This window comes from Corvus cornix, chromosome 22, assembly GCF_000738735.6.
Source record: "Corvus cornix cornix isolate S_Up_H32 chromosome 22, ASM73873v5, whole genome shotgun sequence".
Classification (NCBI taxonomy): Eukaryota; Metazoa; Chordata; class Aves; order Passeriformes; family Corvidae; genus Corvus; species Corvus cornix.
This window is the reverse complement of record NC_046351.1, coordinates 2,887,110-2,909,480: the sequence shown is the minus strand read 5'-3', so window position 1 is coordinate 2,909,480 and position 22,371 is coordinate 2,887,110. Positions and strand designations below refer to the sequence as shown.

General features: G+C 44.5%; 1 protein-coding gene across 1 annotated transcript; it reads left to right on the top strand.

Moving 5' to 3' along the window:
* The first annotated feature begins 1,249 nt into the window (after positions 1-1,249).
* ADRA1A (adrenoceptor alpha 1A) lies at positions 1,250-20,592 on the top strand. Its single transcript, XM_019291237.3, has 4 exons — positions 1,250-1,535; positions 2,819-3,385; positions 3,471-4,458; positions 15,235-20,592. Exons 3-4 carry the CDS (start codon positions 3,576-3,578, stop codon positions 15,744-15,746), a joined length of 1,395 nt encoding a protein of 464 aa, XP_019146782.1. The 5' UTR covers positions 1,250-1,535; positions 2,819-3,385; positions 3,471-3,575; the 3' UTR covers positions 15,747-20,592.
* The last annotated feature ends 1,779 nt before the right edge of the window (positions 20,593-22,371 follow it).

Here is a 22,371-nt window from a genome sequence, read left to right as displayed (position 1 = left end):
ATCGATGGAAACAGAGTTGCCTCATCTGAAGATAGGCATCTAAAATAAACCTGCTGAATCACAGCCTTTAAGGGTCTTTAGTAATGAAAGATTCCCTTCATCCATTTAGAGTTTGCTCTCTCCCAGTACCCTTTGTTACTCAGGGAAGGAGGAGACCTCCAAGCAGTCTCCAAAAACTAGTGTAACACCTTCTCTAGATGTACAACAGAACAGGGACCACACGTGCCAAGAAAACTGAGGAGAAACAGCGGCTGAGCATTTAAAAGTCACCTCATTTTTGCAGTTTGCAAAATTAGTTTGAATTCTTTTCTTTTTTTTTTTTTTTTTTTTTGCCCCCACACTTTGCAGTTTCCTCTCATGGGGTTTTTTACTCCCAAACAGACAGCAAATGATGGTGTAGCTGAAGCTGCCTCAAGGGTCACTACATTTTCCCAAACTCTTTGCCCAGCCTGCACAAACTGCACATTCCTGGGAGCTGCTTTTTAAATTTTCCCTCCAGTAGCAATGACTATCCCAGGAGCAAGCAGGCACTCTGAATTTGTTGGAAGAGTGATCAGGGCTGCTGACAAGCCCAGATCTGCTTTCAGTACTCTCCTGGGGGAATCTGAGCATCACTCAAATTTGCCTCTGTCCATGAAACTCTTGAACCCAAAATCCCGAACTTTCCCTCTCAAAGTACTGCCCAAGAGGAGGAGGTGGAGAGTCTGTCATGCAAGAACAGGCAATGCTTCCTTGTGGCTACAGCGTTTGCTGGCCTTTGGCTGTGAAATCCCACTCTGTGTCTGCTTCACTTCAGGACATCACTTTTGTATCTGTTCTTCACCAGGGACTTCCACCAATTTTTTTTTAAATGAAATTAAGAGCCACGTGAAAAATCAACCTCCCTTCAACATCACATTCTCCTGGAGGAATTTCTTCCTTAAACCTCCATCTCCAGTCAGTTGTGCTTTGTCCCACCACGCAGAATCCACGAGCAGTGTGTCCTGCCTTCATCTCCTTGTTCCATTTGTCCTGCAGGAAATTCTCTTTTTAATATCCAAAAAATTACGTGTTACCTTGTAGACAGGAGCTTGTTTTCTGCCTTCCACTCTCTGGTCTCTGCAGGAACTGAGAGTTTGAGTGGAAAAAAAAAAAAAAAGAAAAAAGAAAAGAAGATTTAAAGCCACACTTGAGAGTGCTCTTTCTTTCTGGGCAATACGGGAGTGGCAGGGAATTACGGTAATGGCAAGGCTGCTGCGGCTCTGCTACATCAGCCGGGCAGCAAAGTTCCTGCTGCTCCTTCCCGGTGTGGAGCTGAGCTCTGAACGGGGCACGGATCCCTCCAGAGAACCTGGAGCCAGCCCCTCACAGCCGCGGGATACAGGGAATCAGCCCCCCTGCCAGCTGCTGAAATACCAGTGGGGAAATAAAGGGAGGAAAGCAGAGGATTTCTAGGCGCAGAATCCCATCCCTGCGTGAAGAAACGAGCCTGCTGTGCTGAGAATCTCCTTCCCAGATGCTCAGAGAAGCTGTGCTGCCTTCTAGAGACTAAAGAGGTGAGTGTGGGGCAGGCACGGGAGCCTGGGGTCTGCTCTTCCCAGCATCAGCTATCTCCACAGGCTGGGCATTATTTGGTTTTTAGCATGGAAACCTCTCTCAATCTTTTCTGCTGCATCTTGTCTCGCTGGGAAGTTTTTCTTCATGTGCTTAAAATTCAAATTAATAATTTCTACATTTTCTTTCAGCCCTATATAATGACCTTAGTTTGCACCCTGTAATGACCACAATTATACTCACTTTTCATGGATGTGCTTAGTATAATCTGTCCTTTTCTTCCTTGGGATTATTCCTCAACTTATTCCGTCTGGTAGGAAAGAAAATAAAAGATCCAATTTCATTTTAGTGTGCTGAAGTAAAATTCCCGCAGTGTGATACCTATCCATCTCCCCCTCCCCCCTCCTCCCTGCCTGTGAACTGGGAATTTTGGGGCTTCAGAGTTTGAAATGCTTTTGCCTGCAGGAAAGTTTAGCATGGAAGTTTGTAAATGGGATGGTTGTTGCTGCTTAAAGTGTGATCTGAGAGACTCATCCCAAAGGACACTTAGAGTGTCCTTCCTCATCTGGGGTTTTACAGCCACAGTCTTAGTGGTGGTTTTTCATCTCTGATTAATATTTGGGATGGGAATTCTGTATCCATATGGAGGTGTTGGGAAACGTTTTGCAGCCCCCACTTGCAGCTCTCCTCTCCATGCCCTCCAGGTCTCGGTTCCCAGGCTAATCCTCACTTTTCCATCTGAGGTACCTTTTCTCCATATTTAGTCAGCAAAGGCTGAGCTTGGCTTCCAGATACTCTGAAATGTTGTGTCACTTACTAGGAGACTTGCTCCTTGCAACATCTTCTGCTTGGCTTTGGAGTTGCTTTTCCCTATAGATTTTCAAAATGGGCAGCTCAGCTGGACTAAAAATTCAGTGGGGAAAGGTCTTGCTTAATAAAGAAACCTGAGATTAAATTCTGGGCTTCTAAATCCGCTGCACAGTTTGTGTAGTCCTGAATTGTGTCCTGCAAGCTTCTTTCTCACCTAGAACTGGTCTCTTCAGGTGAGCTGATAATTAGAATTGATGCCTATCCCCATAAAGGAGGGAGAATTCAGGAAGGAAAACCCACATGGATCTCTCAGTTGCTGTTAAATAATGCTGGGCTGGAAAAGGTTGGTTCCACTGGCTGGAGCCAGCCTGAGGAAAGCTCCCTAAAATAGCCTCCTGCTCTATTCTTATATGGGAACCCTAGCAGCGAGTGTTGCTTCTGGGAATCACATTGTTCATGTTTTTGTCTTCTCCAGGGGGGTGAGGATCTGCAGAGAGCACAAGAGCACAGCCCTGTGCACACGGCAAACTGCACCCTTCCCCTCAGAGCAAGCCAGAAGCTGATGTAAATGAGCTTTAATTTGCAGCCCAGGACCTCGACTGATGAATGCTCCACACATGGAAAGCTCTGACTGACAGCCCAGATGATGAGGATGGGGAGTGATGGGTATCTCAAACAAAATTGCTGAGCAGACACAGCAGCAACCTCCACCCAGTCAGGTTTCTAAGCCAGTTTTAAGGCAGAATCAGGACTAATACTAGGCAATTCAAAGCATCAGTGATTTCCTCCCAGGAGAAACTTAAATTGGAGACCCCTTGGAATATTTACTTTCCTTAAATACACAACCTTTCCCAAAAGATGGAAATGATTTTAACCTGCAGCTCCAATATTTCTCATCACATAACCCTGGAAAGTGAGATAAACAGCCTCAGGTTTGCGTAGCCTCACTTGTGCACCCCAAGGAAAATGCAGAAGGAGTTAAATTTGACTTGGAACTGGAGGGAATCAACTGTGCTATACTGGTGAAAGCTTAGGAGCAAAGGTAGGTTTTCTAATATGTTTCTGCATCTTTCTCATTGCTGCTGGTGCTGCAATTTTAAGACGTTCTTCAAAACTCTTTTCCCCAGCAAGGTCAGGCAAATGTTGCCTGTAGGACCTTCCGAGAACTGATCTTGTCACTGGTCCTGCCTGGAAAGGTGAAGTTCAGTGGACTCATATGGACATTACCAGCCATGGCTTTCCTCCCTGGAAACTCGTCTGAGTGCTCCAACTGCACCCACTCCATGGGGCCCGTGAACATTTCCAAGGCCATCTTGCTGGGTGTTATTCTAGGGGGGCTGATTGTTTTTGGGGTTTTGGGTAATATCCTGGTTATCCTGTCTGTAGCCTGCCACAGACACCTCCAGAGTGTCACCCACTATTACATCATCAATCTGGCTGTAGCTGACCTCCTCCTGACTTCCACTGTCCTGCCCTTCTCAGCTACCATGGAGATTTTGGGCTACTGGGTCTTTGGGAGAATCTTCTGCAACATCTGGGCAGCCGTTGACGTGCTTTGCTGCACTGCTTCCATCATGAGCCTCTGCATCATCTCCATCGACCGATACATTGGGGTGAGCTACCCACTGAGGTACCCCAGCATAGTGACAGAGAGGAGGGGCCTCCTGGCCCTGCTGTGTGTCTGGGCACTGTCCCTGGTCATTTCCATTGGGCCCCTTTTCGGCTGGAAGGAGCCAGCCCCAAAGGATGAGACTATCTGCCAGATCACCGAGGAGCCCGGCTATGTCTTGTTCTCAGCACTGGGCTCCTTCTACCTCCCCCTGACCATCATCCTGGTGATGTACTGCCGGGTCTATGTGGTGGCCAAAAGGGAAAACAAAGGGCTGACCTCTGGGCTGAAGACAGAGAAATCTCATTCCGAGGAGGTGACCCTCCGCATCCACCGCAAGAACGTACCCGGCGTGAGCGGCTCTGCGCCCAACCCCAAGAGCAAGCACCACTTCTCTGTGCGCCTGCTCAAGTTCTCCAGGGAAAAGAAAGCTGCCAAGACCCTGGGAATAGTTGTGGGATGCTTCGTCCTCTGCTGGCTCCCATTTTTTGTAGTAATGCCTCTTGGTAAGTAGAGCCAACCCCTGTGTGTCTCCCAATGCCTTCCCGGCAGGGAGGGCTATACTTGTGGCTGGGTGTGGTAACGCTGATCAGAAAAGCTCCAAGGGAACAATTTTCTCCTGAAAAGCTGTCAAAACCCAAAACACTCACCACCACAAAGCAGGGAGCGTGAAAAAAACGTGAGTCTCAAATCAGACCAAACGTGTCTGGTGGTGAGAAACAAAATTCTGAAAACCAGGGAAACAATCTTGTAGTTTTTCCATGTAGAAAATCCTCTTTGTGAACTAGAGCAGATATTGTGACCATCTCTGCTGCAGGAACAGGATCTTTAGGGGTCTGTATGTTTATGTTTGAAGCCAGGTGACTTAAACGTATAAATGTCAGGATATAAATACATTCAGGGTTGGAGTAGCTGTTCACAGATCTCCTGGAGTGCTCAGCACTGATGATTCCCACTCTAAGGAAAAAAATATCAGCTTCCTATCAGGCAATTCACCCTGTGAGATACCATAACACCAAACAAAATTAATCTTTTTATCCCATTTTTCATATGACTAGTCAGGAGACAGCAGTGAGGATCCTTCCAACTAATTTTATACTTCTCTGGTTTGCATCTTTTCTGGGAACCCATTGAGCCCACTGGCCAAACACTGGCTCAGCCACCATGCTGGAGATGAATATTTATTCTCCAGTTGTCATTCCAAAGGGGAGCAAAGCTGGGGATTTGTTCTGCTTTGCGGAATATAAAGAAGTAATTAGAATTTTAATTAAACCTTGCTCAGTTACCTTTGATGCAGTTGCAGGATGTAAAAGCAGAATACTAATTTCACACCTATAGCTGAGGGTGAGGGATGTGGCTCATCTCACTGAGCTGCACTCTGCCATTAAATATTGGTTTTTCAAACATGGAAACTAAAATTTATGACTTGGTCAATTTCAGGGCTTTTCTTATGGAAAGGGCTTATGCTGTACAGGAAAAATAAAGTAAGATTTTATGGAAGCTTTAGTAAGTAAGTAAGTAAGACAATATGGACACTTAAGGAAAAAACAGCCTTACCTAAACATGAAAATAAATATTTGGGGGGTTTTCTTTTTTTTTTTCCTGTTTTTTCAACCTTATAAATAACTTTTTTTTCAATTAACCTGTATTGGTTTTACCAAGATTTATCAAGACACACAAAAACCTGTTGCTAATGAGAAAACCCCAAAAATTCACAGTTTTTTCCTCTTGGTCAATACTGGGAAGTGCTGGATTGGAACTGTTTCCTAAGGAGGAGCCCTGAAGGGCCTGGCTCATGCTGGCCAGGATGTCAGCACGTTGGAATGCTGCTTGCCAAGATGACTGAAACATACCCAAGAAGGGTTTGGGAGAATGCATTAAACACACTTTTCATCTGCAAATGTGGTTGCCCACACAGAGCTGTTGTTAATTAATTTGCTTTGGATTTAAGAAATCTTCTGGGCTCCAGAATGGCTTTGCATCTTCCTTTGATCCCTTGTAAGGAAACTCTGGAGGTTTGTTTCCCTAATTTTGGGGGGTTAGTGGGTTATTTTTAAAGCATATATAATAGGGCTTTCAAAACCTATTTGCTGCTTTTGTTTAAAGACAAAAAAACTGATTAAACAGAGAAGTGGCACTAAAAAAAGTCCTCAGAAAAGCCAAGGACACACATCTTGATGCAGAGCACTTTCAGGTCTGTCCTGCAGCCAGGTCCAGTTGGGATAGGGAAGGGAAGTGATCCTGGCAGGATCTTGTAGCAGGGATCTGACTTTCCAGATGTATAAAATCCTCCTTGTTGAAACCCTGGTGGAGCTCACTGCATGCCTGGCTGGGCAACCAGAGCTTTCACCAGCTCTGCAGCTTTGTGGCTATGGAACAGACCAAAACATGGTCCCATCAACCAGTTCTGGAGGGATTTGACAGATGTGAAGGTGCCATGCAGGGACATGGTTTAATGGTGGACTTGGACGGCTGGACTCAATGATCCAAGAGGTCTTTTCCAACCTAAATGCCTATAATTCCATGATTCCATCAGCCAGACCACTCCCAATGCAGATTGCCCACGAGACAGACACTCTTAAACTGCTACAAAAACCTCTTCAGACAACTGTGCTCATCATTCCATGCAGAACAACTTCCCCAAACCTACATTAATTTCACTTTGATTTACAGCACCTTCAAGATATCCACATCCATTAACATCCACTCTACCAGCCAAGAACTGCATCCAAACAAGAAACACCAGCTTTACTGAAGTGTATAATAAAGCAGGGTAGAAACCTTTGAGGTGTAGATATGGCAAGGGCAGGAGAGACAGAAGGATATCGAGAAAGGCACAATATCCATGTTGGCTGATGCTGCTGAAAATAACTGGAGCAACAACTGGAGTATCCCTGCCATAAGAAATTATCTGAATTGAAATTGAGGTGTAAAGGTACCGGTTGCAGTCTGTAAGGAATGGGTTTTTTCTTACTATCTTGGATTGAGTTTCGTTCCAAAGGGTCTGTGCAAAGTCCTTCAGCCCAATAATCCAACACACCTTCTTCTCACTTGGCTTGATGTTTGTGGGAAAAAACCAGGAAATTATAATCCTGTTGCAGGAAGATAATTGAAGCTAATACTTGCTTTTTCTCTGCATGCTGGAGTGTGAACTCACTGCTCACAAAACTTCTGTAACACAAGGTTGTCAGAACTTTGATTTCCCCTGGAAGAAGTCAGGTTTTCATTCCTGTGAGCAGAACCAAGCAGGGCTGGCATCGATGACAGCTTCAACTGACAGTCCAGTAACCACCAGGCAAACAAAAACCAAAACAAAACAGAGCTAGGAAAGAGCAATTTTAAGCCTCTCAGAGAGGGTTAAAGAGAAGAGCCTGAGCTTATCTGCAGCTCCTGGGCCAAGGGGCGGGGGGTTTGTGGGGAGAGGCTCAGATGCAGCTCATTTGGGCAATCAGAGCTTGTTGGGCTCTGGCATTCCCAACTACAACCTGCATTTCTGGCTTTTTGTTCTCCTCTTGCAATTCCTGGAAAGGAATATAGGATATATATAGATAGGAGGACAGATACAGAAAGGCTCAGAGCTGTAAGAGCCCAGAAATCGGTGAAAGCCCCCAGTGATGAAAAGTTTTCATGTTACAAGTGACAGAACAGACGTTGTCCTGTAACTGGAAGACATTTATGTGTTGTTCTGGGAATTCTTTAAAAAGTTTCTTTTCAGCAACATAAAAGACAGTACTTGGAGGTTTTTTTGAGGTGAAACATGCACAGAACTGATGGAAAAAAGGGCTGGGGGTGTTGCAAAAATGGTCCTGGGCTGGGATTGATGATTTATCTTCATGAACCCTCAGAAGAGAACAAGATCCCAGAGCTTTGCTTGTGGTCCATTTTCTGTGGCTCAGCTCTGGGTGTAGGCATCGCTTTCAGAAACAGGAGGAAATAAAATGGAAAGTCTGAGCCAGGAGGCCACAGGGGAAAAAAATCCTAAACGGGGCAAGGGAGAGGAAGGCTTTTAGCATTTGTCAATCATTCTCGTGATTAAGAGAGCAAAAAAGAGGATCCTCTGGAGGGTGTTTGTGTTTGTGGTAAAGGAGTAAATTAGTCTTGTGAACTGACACAAACACTGTCAAGGGAATCCTCTAATCCTGTCTGCAGTTGGCTTCTAGTTACTATTTTGTGGCAGTTTTTTTAACTGGAGTCAAAGAGAACCACTCTGCTTTCATTAGACATAAACCAGAAAAATAAAGTACATTTTTCCATCTCTGCCATTGACACAACGTGACCTCTCAGAGGGTCACAAGGCTTAGAGTAGCAACATACACCAACACAGACTCCCCACATGAATATTTCAGGGTTCTCTCAGTGATAAAGAGAGAAAAAAAGAAATAAAAGTGAAAAGAAACCCCAGAATAAAGCCCCACCTCTTTCTCATCTCAGGGAGAAGAAGAATGTTTGCACTCCTTGAGTCACAGAGCACAAGTGTGCGTGTGAGTTAAACCACTGAATGGGGAGAACTTCAGCCATGAAGATAAACAGCCAAGACATTTCCATGGCAAGGGTTTTTTTAGGTTTTTTGCTGATCACAAGGGGCATTTTTCATAATCATAGACTGCAAAGGTGCTGTTGGTCTGGGTTGGTAACTCAGCTAATGGCAAAGATCCCATGGACATCCCTGGGCCAACATTTCTCCACCATTTCCCAAATCCTGAAATACATCCCAGTGACTCAGAACACAGCAAAGGAGGGGAGGATTCAATGTTAAAAACCATTTATACTAAAAACAAGGGAGGGAAGGTGGATTAGCTGTGCTCTGCTTCTCCTGTGTGTGTCACCTGTCACAGGAGCCTCATCCTTGTCTCACAATGTCCCTTGTTGGGCAGCCACCACTTTCGAGTCCCCAGAGTAAACAAAGCAGGAGTGTCATTTTTCACTCGCTCTCGAATGTCACAGCACAATTCAGGGTTGGGGAGTGATGGAAAGGCCGTGGTGAATGATTTTCCCACCCCACTGAGCAAATGCCAGGATTTGTCTGCAATTCGGATAACGGGAGAGACACTCGGCTCTTGCTGAAGGAGATAATTCCTTATTTCTAACTCCAGGGATTACAAAGTCATGACAGACAACAAACTCATGAGACAGCCTGAGACAGACCCAGCTTCTCAAACTATTCTCTGGTTGGTTTTTTAATTTTTAAAGGAAAATTATTATTTTATTGTAAGTGAATGACTTCAAGAGCGAGGGCTTTGGGGCAAGTATCAAATATCTCAAAAATGTCAGCAATGGGATCCAGACCCATTCCACTGCAGTAACAGCTTGGGAGCTGGAATTGGAGTGGCAATTTCATTAATTTGTGGAACAATGTGATTATTTGGGTTTACACGGGTAACAAAACCTCAGTTTACCTTCCCATGGTTTTTTATCAGCTTTCTAAATCTGCAGCTGCCTGCAGTGAATCTGGAAATAGTTGCTTGCTGAGACATTTGCCAGAAATATCATCCATCCTAAGTGGGTACAATATGAAACAGAGCATAAATTAGGTCTGAAATAATCCAAATTATCAAAGCAGTGTTCCCAGACTGACCCATTCCTGCTGCCTGACCTTTCCACTGCTCACCTGTGCCCAAACACCCTCCTGGTGCCACAGAGATCTGAATTCAGGGGTTTGGAAGGGAAAACAAACTCGCTCCTCCTTCTATGTCTGTTTATTATGGATCAGGGATAGCCAAGAGCAAAGTCCCTCTCATTTTCCCTCTGGAACAGCCACAATATTCCAGGCCCTGGGGAGGCACAGCTGGAAAGCGCAAGACTTCCTCACATCACTGCTTTTTCTGCACTGGTTGTGTTAATTGATTGTGCAGAGTCCAGGATAATTTCCTACTGTCCAAGGGTTCCTTAATCCCATGTCTTGTTCCATAAAAAATACTTCCCATAAGGGAGCAGTGAGAGCATATGAGACATGCTGGGAGAGTTCATGTGTGTACAGGGGACAGCTGTCAAATGTCTGCAGCAATACATACGTATATATATATATATACAATATATAAATACTTGTATTTATAAATACACTTTCCAGAGGGTGGATTGTGTCTTGACCTGAGATGCAGTATAGAACACTTGTCTTAGGGAATGAGGTTTAGAGCTAACACCGGTCTTTGAAACACAAAATGTAACATATTTATCAATGTTTGTGAGCCATGAGAGATGGAGGGAGGCCCTAGTACACAGTTAATTCCCTTTGGGGTATCAGTGTTGCTCCGTGCTTCATCCTCTGGGTCTTTATGGCTCTGGAAGAGCTGCTGCCCTCTGGCTTGACCCCTTCAGGGCAGATCCCAGGTCCTGAGTTTTGAGCTTTGCTTCCCTGTAACCAGAGCATTCTCCCTGTTCCCAGCCTGAAGGGGCTCCAAGAGCTGGAGAGGGACTTGGGACAAGAGAATTACAGAACAAGGGGGAATGGCTTCCCACTGCCAGAGGGCAGGGATGGATGGGATATTGGGAAGGAATTCCTCCCTGTGAGGATGGTGAGGATCTGGGATGGAATTCCCAGAGCAGCTGTGGCTCTCCCTGGATCCAAGGCCAGGTTGGATGGGGCTTGGAGCAACCTGGGATGCTGGAAAGTGCCCCTGCTGATGGCAGGGGTGGCACTGAATGGGATTTAAGGTCCCTTCCAACCCAAACCAATCTGGGATTCTCTGTGGACACATCCCTGATCTCCCCCATACGCTGAAGCAGCATTACCCCCACCTGACCTCTGTGCTCTGCCTCAGTCACCACATTTGAGCTACACAAAATAGAAAGAGGGAAAAAAAGCAGCAAACATAAACAGAGCTACAAGATTCAGTAGCAGAGATGGATTTATAGCAGAGATGGATTTGTAGCTGAGATGGATTTTAACACCACAAAGGGTTCATGGGTCAGACAAATATACAGGATCTGATTCCCATGGTGCTGGCAGTGATGATGCAGAATAAACAACACAAGTTTTTACAATCTGGGAGGTTCCAAAACCCTCTCTGCTGTTCCATCAGTGAAACAACGCACGACATCAGGGCTGCTTTTTAAACAACCCATAATCAGGCAGCTCTTGTGACAAATGACGAAGTCAAATTACATCTTTGAGAGTGAATTGGCACTTACTCACCAGGAGGGACGTGGCAAACTTATCTCTCAGAGCTGAAGAAACTTCCAGCTGACAAACAGGAAAATAAATGATGAGGGAAGAAAATGTAATCCTGACATTTCCAGGGGTGAGTGATGAAATATTTAATGGCAAAGGATCTTGAGAGTCTCATAGTGCATTTTATTTTATTTAATTTTACAAGAAGCAATTGAATTGTGCTACTGACACTGAGTGTCCTCAACCTTTTGAAAACAAAGCAGGAATTCCAGCATCATTTACTCAACCCATGATTCAAAATGCATTAAAAGACCTATTGAAGCTTTCTTTACTGTTCCTCCAGCACAGAGTGCAGGGAGACAATGTAAGGCAAACCTTTAAACTTTAATCAGGTTTGCCACTATTCACCATTTAATTCCTGACAGTGTGCAATGGAAGACATTAAGGCCAGTGAATAGCACAGAGAATTCATTTCAAGGAAAACTTAGTATCTCAGCAGCTGTTCACCCTCCAGCTCTGCTGGAGGACACCTGGATGGCACCTGTGATTCCACCTGGCCTGAAGTGAGAGGATTGGAAAGGTTTGCTCTGAGAATTAGGTGCAATCGTTCTGTTTTCTCAGCCCTGGATGATGGTGTCCAAGTGTCCAAACTTGAGGTGACACAAACTGGCGGTCACCAAATGGTCAAGGATTGCATGGAAATGCTCATCCCAGCTCCACCTGCTCTCCCTGCACTCACTGCTCGTAAGGAACTTGTACCATACGCCCTAAGAAAGAGATAATTCACCACTCTTGTTTAATCTTCTGATTAATTATGGTCATTGTTTAAAAAAAAACCCATGAAATCTTTGTGGTATTTCTCCTTTGAGTTCGTCTGACCTGAGCTATCCATCCTGAGGGCTCAGCACTGAACAAACCACTTTGTCACCAGGTTTGAAAATGCCTTCTGCTCATTACCAGATGCATCAGCCACTGAAATTGATCACAACAACATCACTGAATATTAAAGGTTGGAAGAAAGGGACATGTTCTTAGGATTCTGTGGGGATGAACACCATTCTTCAAGGATTTGGAAAATAAAATATTTTTTCCCTTTTCCTAGATACTCAGGTAGCCAACAGGAAAGATTAGGAAATATTTCTGAGCTACAGAGGCAACTGGGTGGCTGCAATAGAAGGACAGAGATTTCTGTGGCCCCTAAGTGTCAAACACACCCTACAGGGAGGCTGGAGAGGGAGTTTTTTCCCAGGGCATGCACTGATAACACAGAGGGGAATGGCTTTGAGGTGAAGGAGGGTAGACTTGGATTAGATATTGGGAAGGAATTCCTCCCCGTAAAGGGTGAGGGGCTGGGATGGAATTCCCTGAGAAGCTGTGGCTGCTCCATCCCTGGAAGTGTCCAAGGCCAGGCTGGAGCAACCTGGGATAGTGGAAGGTGTCCCTGGGCATGGCACAGGGTTGGAATTAGATGATCTTTCATGTCCCTTCCAACCCAAATCATTCCATGATTCTCCAAAAGCCAGTGTGTAGTGGGGTCTTTAGATAGCAAAGTCTCTGTGCTGTGAAAGCTCCTTCATTTTCTTTCACTGTGTGTTATTCCAAGGCAACCACGAGTCTCTCCACTGATGAACCAAAAAAGGCTACATTAATAAATTAACATGCAGATCCCACCCCAAAAAAAGAGCAAGGGACAGACTCTGACACTGGCTCTTTTCTATTTTTATCAGACTTTGGCACAGCCCTTGCATTCCATTTGGAGAGAGCCAGGAGTTGCAGCAAACAGGAATTGTTATTGTTTACCCATTTTTACACTCAGCCTTACACAGCTGATTCCCTAATCTGGGATTTGGTTCGCCTTTTGTCTCACCACAAAATGGGAAAGCAGCAGATACACTGCATTTAAATGAGGAAACAAACCAAAAAATTGAGCGTGATTTGGGCATTTAGAAGCCTTTCATTATTTTTCATCTGCCAGTGACTTCAGCCAGAAAGTTCTTTGAGAATGTTATTTAGTTGTTTTTCACTAAAGGAGAGAAGCATTAATTTGCTGAGAAAAATTCTGGGTTGTGGATACGCCTGCCCGCTTCTGCTTCACTGCAAAACAGCATTTGCAAAATATTTTTGGTCTTAAAATCTGGTTGATATTGAAAGTAATAATGAAACTGGCTCTACCTGGGCCAGCTTGGGGCAACCAGAAGCTACCGCTGAGGCAGCAAGACCCATGTTTGGTGCCCAGGTCGTATGTGGGGGTGGAATCAGAGGTTCAGCTGCTCCAGTACAGAAACAGAGATCCTGTGTCATGTTATGCACTGCCTGGGGAAGAGAAGGCTTTGGGAAAGGTTTAGTGTCCCTAAAGAGGCTCCAAGAGAGCTGGAGAGGAACTGGGGACAAGGCCTGGAGGGCCAGGGCAAGGGGCAATGGCTTCAAACTGACAGAAGGCAGGGTTAGAGGGGATATTGGGGAGAAATTCTACCCTGTGAGGATGGAGAGGGGCTGGGATGGAATTCCCAGAGGAGCTGTGGCTGCCCCTGGATCCCTGGAAGTGCCCAAGGCCAGGTTGGACGGGGTTTGGAGCACCCTGGGACAGTGGAAAGTGTCCCTGCCCATGGCAGAGGGTGAAGTGGATGGGCTGTAAGTTGCCTCCCACCCAAACCATCCTGTGATGATCCTGACTTGGTGTCACTTCGCTGCTGCTGGAACGCACACAGACCACCTGGGCCCAGGTCAGAGACCCCTGCAAGGCTTCCCACCCTGCCCCATGTCCTGTCCCCTCCCCGGCAGCTGCGTCCCTGGGCCATGGGCTCTGCTCTGGCTGCAGAAGCTGCTGCCACCACAAGATCGCTCCACATTTCCCAGCAGATCCCGTGTTCAGCAGGATGAGCAGGTCATTAATCACCCTGCACTGGGAGTGTCTCTGGGCCAGGCAGGATTTTGATGCATTACCACACAGGCAAAACCACCCTGAGAATTGCTCGAATGCATTTGCTGCAAGTGCTGCAGCTTTGTTTGACAAAGACGGGAGGAGAAAGGTTCGAGCAGTTCAGTAGCTCTCAGATTTCAATCAGAACACCCTTGCAGGGCATTATCAGCTTTTCCTCGGCCAGGGGGGGTCCAGGGAAAAGATCAATCCCTGTAAAGCTTCGGAGCTGCTCCCAGACACGGTTAAAGTGCAGAGGATGACAGATGCATCAATGCCTAAACCTTCCACAGTATTTCTTTCACATGCTTACAGTTTTTCCAGGGGAAGCAGGGAGACAAGCATTTGTCAGTGCTAAAAGTCCTGTTTATTATATATTTGAGTATAAATTCCAAAACAAGTCAATTTTATTTCTGGGAATTTTTTTTTTTTTTATTTTATAAAACCAAAAGTTTGGCAATGGGAAAAACATTCTCAAGATTTATAATCAGCAGATAACTCATAATTCTATAGAAAAAGAAGTGCCAAAGTACTTTTCTTACTAAGGAGCCATGGAAGTTCTTGCTCTTTGAATCATCTTTGGAAGGTAACATTGCAAGTATATATCAGATTTTGTGTAAATATAAATATAAAATAAGTAAATAAAATGGCTGCCTATGACACGCTACCCAGTGTTCATTCATAAAAGAAGGAACCTTTCCTTAAACTTCTCTGAATTTTAGCTACATTCCATGAGGCAGAATGTGGATAGTTAGGTTTTCTGAAGGTTTCAGGGAATATCAGTACTCAATACTTCATAATTTCAAAGACTTTTAGCTGTAACACAGTCAGCTCTAATCCCTCTTTTCTCTAACCCTTCTGAAATGGTGTGATTTTCTTGCCATCTGAAGCCCCTTGTGATGACCTCCAAGATATGGCTGTCATTTGGGTAATTAATCTTGAATTAGGAGTCCCTGAGGAAGGAATTTTCCTCTAAGCCTGGAATCAGCCCTCTCACTGCCTCTCTGGCTGTAAATGGGAATATAATGCTTGTAATTATGAAATAACTCTCTTGAATTGATTTCTGATGGAACATCCATGTAATTGTATGACACCATAGATCCTGAAACACTTGTTCCTGCAGGAATTGTGTTTCCAGTCATAATTTTTTCAGGACAGAACAGAATCCTATTTATTTTTTCCAGTGTTTTAGTTTCTTTGGTTACCTGCAATTCCTCACTGCCTCTGCCCTAACACTCTGCGTATTTTCCATTTTAGGTTCTTTCTTTCCTGCAATCAAACCCCCGGACACACTTTTTAAAATAACATTTTGGCTGGGATATTTAAACAGCTGCATCAACCCCATCATCTATCCATGCTCAAGTCAAGAGTTCAAGAAAGCGTTCCAGAACGTCCTGAAAGCTCAGTGCCTCCTGAGGAAGCAGCCAGCAAAGAAGCAAACCCCAAGCTTCAACCTCAACCATCCCTCTGGCCAGAGCATGGAGAGCGGCAAAGGGGTGGTCAGGATCCCTGTGGGATCAGGAGAAACCTTCTACAAGATTTCCAAGTCGGATGGGGTCTGCGAGTGGAAGATCTTCTCTGCCGTGCAGGGCGTGCCCGCCAAAACTGCTGTTTCCAAAGACTGCACGGCTGCCAAAGCCAAGAGCAAAGGGTTCCTGCAGGAATGCTGCTGTGCAGGCGCTTCAGGGAGCCTCGTCCACGAGAACTGCAAAGTGCCAACCATTAAAATCCACTCGATCTCCCTGAGTGAGAGTGGGGAGGACGTGTAACCAGCTGGGTGCACCAGGCTGGCAGCTCGGGGGCCTCGTGGGCTGTCTTTTTATGGGGAAGTAGGAGTAGGTGTGGTGATAATTGAAAGGATCCAGGTATGAACAGGTAAAACAGGGCCAAATCTTTCGAGGAGGGATGTCTGTGAGTGCTGGGAGCACAAATGGAGGCCCTCAAAGACAGTGCATGGCTTCAGTGGATGGTATTCTGAGGGTCCAGCATCTGCCAGGCATTTCCTTGGCATTTAAAGGCTTTATCCCTCTATTCTCCTCTTTCAAAGTTCCCTGCTCTGATTTAGAGGCAGTGGAGAAGAAAGAGGGAACCACAGACTCCATGCTCATTTCAGCCTCGACACTCTCTAATAGCTCCACCTCCAGAGCCATTTTGTGATTCCACCCCTCCCCATAAAGCCAAGCCTAAGCTGTGGATTTCAGTCAACTCCGTTGCCAAGGGAAACTTGATCCAAGTGACTGCACTCCACCGAGCTTCAGAGACCAAGGAGAACTTTTCCGTTTTGTGCAATCCGCCTCCCTAATCTCCACACCAAACCAAATGAAAATTTGCATGTGCCCCAGGTTTGTTCGGACAATCTCTGCGCTTTGACGTGGGTCTAATAAAACTCAAAACTGGGTAAGTCCTCATCAAGCAAAGCTCAAAGAGCTCACTTGCACTCATCCTTTTGTTTTTCTTCCTCTGAGTCCAGCAGGAACCTGCTGAAAGGCTCAGTAATTCCTTGCTCAGGTGCTTGATAGCCAGATCAGTGCCACAGTCACTGGAAAAGCTGCAGATTTTTCCTGTCTCCCTGCCCAGTGTTTTGCTACATTCCTTTTCCCGACTCCTTCAATACCAAGTGCTCTAAGCTTTCTGTGAGATCCTGGGTACTCTGGAGTCAGGAACTTTCCCCTTGCTCTGAGCAGGGGGAGTTAAGCATGTTAAAAGGCTTAAGGACATCCATCCCCATGAGAAAGGGCCATCTCTTGGGAATTTGGGAGCAAAGCATTTGGAAGCATGTTATATTTTAATACAGCTAATCCAAATAAATAAATAAATGAGATGGCCAGCATCTGGAAGAAATAGTGGGAGGAATTCTCTGTACAATATTAGAAATAAGCAGCTCTTGACATAACTCCTCCTGAGCTTGCCAAGTAAGAATTTAGCTCCTTGAAACAACACATGAGCCTCTACTCTTGTGTCTGTCAGCTCCTGTGCTGAAGATCCACTGCCTTGAAAAGGGAAGGGGCTGAGGTAAGGATCATTCTCACAGGATGGACCTTGAAACAACACCTTGGTGGTGTTGATGAGAAATCATTGTTTATTTATCTCTCATTCAGTACTAAGTCCCCAATGTCAAGAGGATTTGTCTCCTGTGTCTTTTATTTATGCACTCACAGAACGCGGAGCTGTAGCATGATCCCATTTTTAGCTTAAATAAGAAATCCGCCTCACTCTTAAGGTTCGTCAGGCCTAGAATTTTAATCTAAAAGTGTGGAAATACCATGTCTGAAAATATTCTCATGGTGCTTCAAGCCAAGAGCAGAAGGAGAAAAGCTGGAAATCTCATAAGAAAGTCACGTGAGACTCATGGCCGAGGTTTCCAGTCTCACAGGGTTCAGATATGTGGGACGTTTATTTGGACAAAACCTGAACTTTGAAACATTTTGAAAAAACACCCCTTAAATTGAGCAAGACTGGCAAGATTTAAAGTCTTCACTGCACACCCTTGGTGCCCAACCCTGTCTTATTCTACAACCAGTACTTGTTTTATAGCCAGTAAGGTCCTTTTTGCCATCTCTCCTTTGGAGCTGGGAGATTTACACAGGGTTGATGCAGTAATTTCAGATTTATTGAGGTTTCATGGTGTCAGGCAAAGAGTTGTTGTGGAGATACACATGGTAGCTGCCACAACTGGATTAATTTAACTCCAGAGCAATCCTGATGCAGCAATATAATCTGACCCTGTAAGATGAAGATAAATAGTGTCAGGATGGACATGGATGCACAGTTCTCCTGTGTGGCAGATACAGAGGCTGGAATAATGGAAGTCTTGGTCTCAATCTTCATCCTTTTTTTCTGTCACCTAAGAGGCTAAAGGACCTCTCTGTGTCCAGTGACTCTGAAAAGCTCCCAACCCTCAGCAGCAGGCTAGCCCGGTCCCAGACACACCTCTGCTGCTGCCACATCTGCCAGCAAAAACAAACACATCATTTGTTTGGCTGTCTCAGAGAATTTCTGCAGGAAAACTGCCCTGTTCCCTTGTTGCAAGCAGGGTCACTGGCACTTGTCATCTCGGTGGAGATTTGGACTGAAAAGTCTCAAAAACCATAGAAGGAACTCTAGGGAGCAGAAAAAAAAAAGGAGTGCAGATTTAAGCAGCCCATTTTTTTCTGTTATTTAAAGTGAACTTGGCACTGGTGAAAGAGCTGCAGCCACAGAGGCTGAATGTAGCTGTCTGTCTAAAAGCACAAACAGGACAAAAGGTTTTCCCAGTGGCTGGACATCAATCATCACTTCTAAAATCTTCCCAGCATCAGGATTTTGTTGTGTGAAACCCAGCAGGAGCACAGAGCAGAGATCAGAGAGTGGCCAGATGGGAAGGGAGATCAGTGGAGTGCCAGGAGTTCCCCTCAAAGCCACATCCAGTGACCTGCTCTGACCGGGCAGTGGATGTGTCCTGACTGAAACCTCCGAGGGATGGCTCTGACATCCCACCATCCTCTTGGGTCAGGGTTTTCTGTTGGGAGTGACAGCCAAGATTTCCATGTAGGGTGGAGCACAGTCTCAGCTGCAAAGAGTTGAGAGCTGGAGCATCACAGAGATGACTCTTAATTTGCACAGTCTGAGGCAAAGCAGATCACCAATCCGTCTTCCTCCCAGGGCAGGGAAAGTTCAGTAGTCCAGTTTCCACAGTCAATTCAGATTTACTATCTGATGGTTTTGAGGCTTTGTGTACTTTGCAAGATTATTCAAATCCCAAATACTTAAGTTCTGCCCACTATTCAAATAAATGTCTTCTCATTTTTATATTCTTTATTTCACTCTGCCAGCTCCAAGGATAAATTGTGCATTGTGTAAAAGAATATTCTCCTTTGCCAGGCCTTAATGTCCTGAAAATCTATAGCACTGAAAAGAAGAAAGATTAAGCCAGGAATATTTCTTGCTTCTCTACTTGGAGTAAGCAAATGAATTTCACAAAGCTTCTATACAAAATTTCCCTGCCTGACTTTTTCAGTTTTCTGAAAGGCAACACTGACAGGCTGCAGCATCTTGTACTGATTGAAGTCAGTTAAAAAAGGTCTTACTGCTTTGCTGAAGTGGAAATGCCCAGTTTCAGGTGTGCCTGTTGGCCTTGAGCTACTATTGCTCATGTCTGAGTGGGGTTTTATTAGGAACTTCATTTTAAAATAAAGCTACTGAGACACAGAGCAACTCAGTGATTCATCCAGAAAGGTTTCAGCTGTCCCAGGCTGAATCCATGCTGGGTAATTAACTCCACATCTTACCCAGAGACACCTAGATCCTCTTTCCTGTCTTAATATGGTTCGGATAAGCAAGACAATGTTGAAAACTAACTCTAGGGGACAGACTGTTGACACCAATTTTTTCTGGATGATCCCTTCTGACAGCAGAGCTGAACAGGAAAGCCAGTTGGTCTTCAAAGAGTTGCACTTAGCTCCAGGCAAATTTGGGACCTGCACGAGTGTTATCCTTTGCCAGAAGGAAAAAAATCCAACATGTCATGAGAGAGCTGCTCTCACAGCAGCATCTGCTCTCTGCCTGCACCCCTCACACACTCAAATATTTGTGAAGGTATTTTGTATGTGACAGTGTTATAAAAACCATAAGACACTACAGAGGTAGCTTTTGGTGCTTTAAAATACAGATCTTCCCTCCAGCTTGATAGGTGTAATTGAATCTCTGATTTCCCTGGAAAAGATGGAGCATTTGTCTCAGGGATTGGAGTGAAATGTCATTCCTTCTGCACAGAGCACACTGCATATTTCTCATGATGGCAGAGAAGGAGAAAATAGCAAACGTGAGCTAAGGGAAAATGAATTGCTGAGGAGGAAAGCTCTGGATGGCAACCATCACATGAGAAATAACACATCTGTCAGTCCCACAGTGGGCTCAAAGCTCTACTTAATGCACATTTCTGTCTCAGTGCAACACTGAGCTCAAACCCAGGATGAGCAACAGCCTCTCCTTTATCATCACGGTAACATCCAGATCTTTTTCAGAGTCAAAAACCTCCACGTGTTAATAGTGAAAATAAACATGGTTTTCCAGTGCTCAACGAGACTTTCTTGCATTAATCCAAATTTCTTTTATCAGCTGTCAAAACTTAGCCCTTGTAAACCATTTTCTGAAGTCGGAAAACACCAACCTGCCCAGCATTTCAGCAGATTTCCACTTTCAAAGCAAGTCCACTCAGCCAGTGATAGAAAACCTCCCTGAATTTCATGTAATGCTCAATTCTTCCTGACAGTACAACTATGGGAATTGTATACAAGCTGGTTTGGGCTTTTTTTTTTCTCTTTGCTAGTCTTTGGTTGCAAAAAAAAAAGGTTTTGTTTTTGTTTTTTTTTTCTTCTGCCTGCAGCAGCATTTTGCCTGCATGTTGTACAAGTTTGGCTGCCAGTGGTTTTAAAAGATTTCTTCTGAAACAGGCACTGCATTTTCTGAATGTGGTACTCTGGTGTTACTGAATTTTCTATGTGCTGTGTTCCAGGTTTATCATGTTTGAACAGTCCATGCTGGTCATTTCCTTGAACAAAATGTATATGAAATCTTGCTAAGGTGAACAAATAAATTATTGGGGGGAATGTGCACTTTGGGATATGTGAGCTGCAAGTCTTGTTGGTTGGTTGGTTTTTTTCCCCTCATTATTCATACAGATTTGTCTTCTCCCTTTCAACAAACATTTCAGGCAGAGGGTCAGGTAGAGACTCCTCCTGATACTTCTGATCCTAGTGAGGTTTAGTAGGGCAGGGTGCAAAGTGAATAAAGGAATAAACTTACATTTCTACTGTAAAAAGTCAAAGTCCTTGAAAAAACTTTAAACAAGTTCATTTGGGCCCCAGGTCCTTACTCTGCTCCTTCAGTCTGCTTACAGTAAAACATCAGGTCCCAGATGAAATCCAGCCCATTTTGCTGTATTTCTTATAAACAAACACCAGGAGAACAATCCCTGTCCACCCAAGAATGTAAATGGGAAAGACAAGTGCTGAGTTATTATTTCCTATTTATAAAGGACAACTGAGACACGGGGAAGGAAAAGACAGATTTCAAAAACAGCTGATGTACCAGGAACCTGGAAAGCCCTGGCTGTGGCTGCCTCTAGTGAAACTCTGGGAAATTTCATCCAGGGAAACTCTGAAGAAAACTTTAAATGAAAAAAACCCCAACAAAATCAAACCCCAGTTGCCCTCCTGCTTATTCCACAGGTCTGTTCTCCCTCTGGATTATAATGTGCATTTATCCTTAATAATTTTCTGCTGCAGTCGTCTGGGAGCTTCAGTGAAGGACCAGGATTTGGTCCTTAATGGACACAGACCTTGCTCTAAAAATTCCCTCCTGAACTTACAGATGGCCACAAAACCTGTTGCAACTCTAAGGAATAATTTGGAGTGTCAGAATGCCCTTGTGACCACCACATTTGCTGTCAGATAAAAAAGCATTTTTAAATAAAAATGTGCATTTTTGCTTGGCTTTATAATTTAAATCCAGTTCAGCTAAGATTACACATCATCATCATCATCATCATCATCATCATCATCATCATCATCATCATCTGCCTTGGTAATGTGGCTGTAGGTCCTTCCTGTATTACAGGATCCCTTGCTGGATCCCGCCAAGTGAGGAGAGGAAGGAGTCACATTTTCTGGCATTTTGGATAAGGATTCTGTTTTCCTAACAGGGTAATGAATTTTTGGCCTTAAGCAAGTCACCGCTTTTTCACTGTGTCCAAACTCCCCTCTGTGCAATGGATGTGATTCACCCCAGCTGTCCCAGGAATGCTGATAAAATGCTCATGAAACACCATCAATGATTTTGAAAAACTGACATATGACAGGGGAAAAATAAACCATGGTGCATTTGTTTAATTTCACTACAAGGACGTGAATTCATAAAATTCTGCTTGTGCTTTTTTGGGATTCATTTACCCCTTTCTGGCTCCTCAGATTTCTTTGATAGTTTGTCCACCCATGGGCATCTGGTGATAATGGCACTGCTTCATTTCCCAGACAGATTCTGCTCTCAAGACTATTGAGGGTTTTTTCATCAAGACTCAGACCCTGAGAGAAATTCTATGACAGTTTTAATCACAGCCCCTGCAGGATAAAAATCTTTTGTTTTGCTAATCAAGCTGCAGGCAAAGGTCAAAGCAGTCAGGAGCTTTATTGAGGTTCAAACACTGCTAACAACACAAGTGACACCGTGCTGGCAATTACAGGAGAAGAAAACATCCAGTTTTTCATTCAGCTGCTTATTGGCCTAATGCTATTGAGGTTTTTGCAGTAAATTTCTGTTCCAACTGGATTTGTTTAAACCCACCAGTTCATATAATGAATTACCAGTCAATTACCAGACCCTGATTTTTACCAGGAGCTGTAGAATTGACAGAGTAAC